The sequence below is a fragment of the Chrysochloris asiatica genome, unplaced genomic scaffold (assembly GCF_000296735.1).
Source record: "Chrysochloris asiatica unplaced genomic scaffold, ChrAsi1.0 scaffold00049, whole genome shotgun sequence".
Lineage (NCBI taxonomy): Eukaryota > Metazoa > Chordata > Mammalia > Afrosoricida > Chrysochloridae > Chrysochloris > Chrysochloris asiatica.
The window spans coordinates 5,249,429-5,255,958 of record NW_006408567.1 but is presented as its reverse complement, the minus strand read 5'-3'; the positions used below and the strand labels follow the sequence as shown (position 1 = coordinate 5,255,958).

Sequence of the window (6,530 nt, the reverse complement as noted above, 5' to 3'; positions counted from 1 at the left end):
ATTGTACTCATGAGGAATCTGTACCTGGACCAAGAGGCAGTTGTTTGAACAGAACATGGGAACACTGAATGGTTTAAAATTAAGAAAGGTGTGTGCCAGGGATGTATTCTTTCACCATACTTATTCAACCTGCATGCTGAGCAAATAATCTGCGAAGCTGGGTTACATCAAGAAAAACGTGGCATCAGGATTGGAGGAAGACTCATTAACAACCAGAGATATGCAGATGATAAAACCATGCTTGCTGAAAGTGAAGAAGACTTAAAACATTTACTGATGAAGACCTAAGAGCACAGCCTTTGGTATGGATTGAATCTCAATGTAAAGAAAACAAAAATCCTCATCACTGGACCAATAAATAACATTCTTATCGATGGAGAAAAATTTGAAGTTGTCAAGGACTTCATTCTTTTGGATCCACTATCAACACTCATGGAAGCAGCAGTCAAGAAAAAAACGACATATTGCGTTAGGTAAATCTGCTGCACAAGACCCTTATAAAGTGTTGAAGAGCAAAGATGTCTGCTTGAAGACTTAGGTATGCCTGACCCAAAACCAAGGTATGTTCAGTAGCCGCATGTGCATGTGAAAGCTGGACAATGAATGAGGAAAACCATAGAAGAATTGATACTTCTGAGTTATGGTGTTGGAGGAAAATACTGAAAGTGCCATGGGCTGCCAAAAAAACAGCCGATCTGTGTTGGAAGAAGTGCAGCCAGGCTCCTTGGAGGCCAGGATGGCCAAACGTCGTCTCTCATACTTTAGACATATTGTCAGGGGGAACTAGTCATTAGAGATGGATATTATGCTTGGTTGGGTGGAGGGTCAGAGAAAGAAAGGAAGACCTCAAGGAAGATGGATTGGCAGAGTGGCAGCATCAGTGGTCTCAAGCGTGGCAACAGTAGTGAGGTTAATTTAGGATTGAGCAGTGTTTCGTTTTTCCCTGCCTAAGGTTGCTATGAGTCAGTACCGACTCAATGGCACCTAACAACAACTGTAGACTATGTACCTGTATTATCACACTTACAAAGTTGTATGTATGTGGGGAACAGAAAATTATCATATTTCGATATCATCCCCAACATAGTTCATAAGGTTTGTACACACTTGATGTTCAATGTGTTTGTTGAATGAGTGGGATGCTTGCCATTTATTATTGCATCTTTACTGTATGTAATGCTCTGAGGATTATTTGTATCCAGAAGTGACAGATTTGGAATTCTTTCTACGGAGTAAGACAGGGAAGGACCTTTGACTCATTGAAAAGAAAGCAATAAAGTAGGCAAAGCTGTAGTGCATAGCCTTTATATATTGTTGCTCTTGTTAAGTGCCATGATGTCAGTTCATACTCATCATGACTCTGTATAGGGTTTTTGAGGGGCAACTGGTAGGTTTGAATCTTATAACTTGCAGTTAACAGGATAGGACTTATCCTTCACCAGGACCCCATTGTGTCATTGTCAAATTCTTCCAACTCTAAATTCCAACCTGAAACAAGTTTCTCTTCATCTGTGAATCTAGAATACAAATTATCTGCTTCCAAATACAATGGTGGAGTAGGCAAATGGAAGATTTTTTTCCATTACAAAGCAGATCAATTGGAGGGAAAGAAGTGATAATAGGCAGGAAACAAATTAAATACACAACAGAACAATGTACATTATTTCTCAAAGACTGAAAAGTATATTCTGTTCCCTGAGTCCATTTATCAATAGCCCTGCTTACAGATCCTGGATGATGGCCATGTACTCTGGGTTCTGGTTAGAGGTCTCTCAACCTTGAACTTCAGCTCTACCTTCCAGATTACTGGAAAAGCAACTCTACTTCTTCTAGTCCATATGAGTGGTGGTCCCAACCCTTTGGCCCTGGCAAGCACCATTTTTCTGCCCTCTTGAACATGGAAACCCTGTCCCCTCAGCTCTGGGCAATAGTCCCATCTTAATGGCAGCCCACACTCCAAAACAGAGTTGGAGGAGATCCAACTTCTTGAAATTTAAAAAACTTAAGGCCCTAGTCTTAGAAACTCAGAAGTCATGTTTAAGCATAAATAGGTCCAGTATTCCTAGAGATCTTTTGGTATCAAATATTCACTGAATGTAGGAGCTTCACAGTGCAGGGGCCCCAGGTCTAAAGGACACACTACATTCATGGCTCTTTTATTAGTGGCACTAGGTTCCTCTGATCTAGCTATATATTTATAGAACCCTGCTAATAAGATACCTCTAGTTGTTGTTGTTGTTGTTAAGTGTCATCTAGTTGATTCTGAACCATTGCGACCCTGTATAGGGTTTCCAAGGAACAGCTGGTGAGCTTGAACCAACGACCTTGCAATTCAAACGACTTCGCAGTCTGACACATTAGCCCATAGCGCTACACCAGGACTCCGAGATACCTGTAGTATACTCAAATAAGTCCTTCCATTATATATAGTGCCTAGTCATACTTGAGAAACATCAGTGCAACATATATTATTTTAAAGTATAGCTTATATTTGGGAGACTTCATTTTATGAAATCCCATGGATTATTTTCACAGCGTTACATATCAATAACAGGAAAAAAATACTCATGGTTGCTATTGTTAATTGTCATCATGTTGGTTCCAACCTATAGTGACCCTGGATTTCTGAGGAGTGGCTAATGAGCTTGAACCACTGACCTTGCAGTTCAAAGAGACCTTGAAGTCCAGCACATCAACCCACAGCACCACACCAGACTACTCTATAAAAATTAAATGCAAGGATAGTACTCTTTGGAAAGAGGTAGGGTAAGGATGCCAAAGCTAGATAACAACTGCAACATATCTACAGTGATTTGCAGTTTGCGTTAACTTTTTATTATATCTTAATATATTGAATCATGTAATTATATATAATTAAAATTACCATTCTTCCCAGAAATAATGGTTGTTACTAGATTTAAGAGGGATTATGCAAACTGTCCAGGGTCACACAGCTAGTAAAGGACAATTTCAATACAGTCAACATAATGCCATATTGCTTAATGACAGGAAAAAATGTTTTGGTGTCACGGAGCCTTTATTCAAATGATTGCTTATTATCAATTACCGGTTTTCTAAATTCCAAATTTTCTCATAGGAATCTTTCAAAGAGTAAATGTACTATTTTAAGTTATGAGGATAAAATGATATTACACATGTGGGTATGCATACCAGAAGCCTATTACATATTAGACTTGTTCTCTCTTCTTCTGTAGTCTCTCCCTTCATGGAAACCATCAAGATGTATACGAATACCAGTTGCCAATAAAACAGTCCTGACTCATTACTAAAACTGCTTCATAGGGTTTTTTCAGTGGCTGATTATTTTGGAAGTTGATCTTTATTCTGGGACACATCTGGCTGGACTCAGAACTCTAAACCTGAGGTTAGCATCTGAGTGTAATACCCAATTTATCAACCAGAGACTCCATGTATACATATTGTTGATGTTGCTAGTTGTCATTGACCTGGCCTGACTCAGAGCTACAGATTCATACCCAGTTCCTACACCATCTTCATGATTTTGAGCCATTGTACTTCATATATAACACATACCGAGACACACACATGATGTAGGTGGTAGGCTCTTGTTTACATTAGAAAAAAAGCAGGCATAAAGTATTGATGCATCATTTTAAGAAGTGTTCAGTTAAAGATGGTTTCACCTATTACTAATGCTATTCAACTGATGCAACCAGGATTTCACAAGAGGACTCAGCTAGCTGTGTACAAAGATTGCCTGGCAGGCGATGAAGGCCTGGGGCTCTTCAAACACATTAGATGCAAATCATAAAAGGGTAATAGTCTCCAATCTAAAATACTGATATAATTTTCACATGTTGGGACAGAATCTCATATATTACAGAGTCTCATTTTCTACTTTCTTTCTATCTTTGTTAGTAAAATAGGCCAACATTGCCTCATAGACTACCCTTTTATTCTATAAATTCTACTCCTCCTGGACAGAGAAAGACTTCATAGGTGTAGATGTGTCCATTGAACATTAAAGTGGATGAAAGTTTTATAGCATAAATTGAATTTTTAACCAAAGAGATTTGGAACTCAGATTTGGAAGATCATTTAAACTTGCACTAAAATAGCCATCTTAGTCACTGGATATGCAGACATATGAAAAATAGTGTTGGACACTTGAAAATAGACAAAATTGTGTTTATTAAAAATTTTCTCACTACAAAATTTAGTTTCAAATAGCCTTCAGAATACTGATACGTAGGAACATTGTACATTTTGCCTGATGCTATTGACTATATAATGAAGTTAGGAACACCTCTTTTGAAATCATGTCAAAACCAGCATACAAAGCAAAATCAATGTTTATATCTTATTTTTTTTGACTCAAAGAGTAGTTTTCAGTTGGAACCCAGTGAGGATTATCCAATAAGCAAAGTAAGCATGGTCTTACTTGTATTTATTTACTAAGCTGTAATTAACAAAATATGATGAAAATTCATGTGAAATTGTTTACTACAGATAAGTTCTTGTTATTGTTATGTGCCATGGAGTCGGTTTTGACTCATAGCAACCCTGTACAGGGTTTCCAAGGCTGTAAATCTTTACAGCAGCAGAAAGCCTCATCTTTCTCCCACGGAACAGCTGGTAGTTTCAAACTGCTGACTGTGAGACTAGCAGCCCAATTCATAACCACTATGCTACCAGATTAAGTAAGTACAAATAAGTTCATGCTTACCTTGCTTACCGAGTACTGCAACATTGGTTGGAACATAAGTATACCATGAAATAAATAAACCTAAAAGGTCACAAAATCATTGCCCAATTTTCTTTCCAAGGTGCTCTGCTTGTTTGATTTTGTTCAGTGGAAGATCAGTAATTTTAACTGAGCCCGACTGTTACCTATATTTAAAAAATGACTTTTTGAAACAAAAAACAACTTCCAGTTTCACTGATTATGTTTATTGATTGCAATGAATAAAGTGAACTCACATTTTGTACATTAAGATGTTTGGATGGGATTCTGAAATAAAACAAAGCACAAAATTGGGCATATTGAATTTTCCATATTCTGCATTTTTAAACTCTGCCCCTAACCTTAGAAATTATAGGATTGCCCACTTTCTTTTTCAACACATTTGCTTCCAAGTTATTTACTTTGGCAATTTCCAAATAAGGTAGAAATGTATCGCTGAAGAATAAACAATTTCCCACTATTTTTAAGAAGCTTGCTACAAATTTTAAAGACAATTCTAAGAGAGGAATTTAAGAGTGTTTGTACAGTTGTGGTTATCATTGGAATAAGTATATGGCCATCTAAAATGTCTGTTTGTGTTGGATGATTTAAGAAGGAGAGATCCTATTAAAATTTTAGCTATCTTAGTTTATAGCCATTCTTTATCTATTTAAAGCTTTGCACAAAACATCCAGTTTTATGGGAGGTGGGAGTACAACTTCCTGGGCTATAATGCAGACTTCTGATGCAGACTCATACAACAAGGAGGAAGAGAGTCTGTATACAGAACCAAGAACCACCCTCTTCCAGGGATATATATATAAGGCTCAAGCCAACGAGGGGCACAGTCAAACTTGAGCCACTTGATTCTTTCCGTTGAGCCACAGCCTGATCTGAAAACCTCACTATGTCTTGCCGCAACTGCTGCTCTGGAAATTACAGCTCAGGATTCCGCAGAAATGTCTGCCATATACCTGCCTCCTCCTCCATTGCCCTTTGCTCTACCGACATGAGCTATGGAGATACTATCTGCCTACCCAGTAGCTGTCAAGGCAATTCCTGGCTCCTGGACAACTGCCAAGACACCTTCAGTGAATCAACTAGAGACAACTGTGGTGAATCAACCATCTGTCAGCCAACCAACAGTGAGCACAACAACTGTGAAGCTTCTTCCTGTCCTCCCACTGCTTGCTATGTTCCCAGACCCTGCCAAGGAACCAGCTTTATTCCTGTGTCTTCCTCCATCTCCAGCACTTGCCTCCCAGTATCCTGTAGACCTCTCAACTTTGTGTCCAGTGGTTGCCGTCCACTAAGTCCCCTGCTCTACAGCAGCCATCCCTTGGGCTGTGGACCCATTGGCTACCGACCACTAAACTGTTTCTCCAACAGCTGTCGACCCCTGAGCCTCTTCACATATGGATGTCGACCCTTGGGTGGATTGACCTGTGGTCCTCAACCACTTAATGTTGTTTCTAGTAGCCTCAGACCCGTGCAGTGTCTCCCAACTGGTTATCAGCCTCTGACCCACATTTTCAGTACTTGTCGTCCATCTTGCTCTGTACTGGGACAATGGTAGACTACTTGTTCCATTAAGAAATTATGCTGAGGAGTCTGGATCAAATTCATATGCTGGGTACATTTTCTTCATGTTTAGTTTGTTTTCTCGTTTCTGTGCTAGATCAAATTGCAAGCTACTCTTCTGATATTTTTGATTCTTTTAATCTGCCTTTGACATAAAATTATGGCTGTATGTGCATTCGAGTATGGGAAATATTTGTTTCATTTAATAAATTAGATTAAGTCACTATTATGAATCTGGTTCATC

General features: G+C 38.7%; 1 protein-coding gene across 1 annotated transcript; it reads left to right on the top strand.

Annotated features, from left to right (window-relative positions):
* The first annotated feature begins 5,612 nt into the window (after positions 1-5,612).
* On the top strand, positions 5,613-6,281 carry LOC102822827 (keratin-associated protein 26-1-like). Its single transcript, XM_006862579.1, has one exon. It carries the CDS (start codon positions 5,613-5,615, stop codon positions 6,279-6,281), a length of 669 nt encoding a protein of 222 aa, XP_006862641.1.
* Positions 6,282-6,530: the final 249 nt, after the last annotated feature.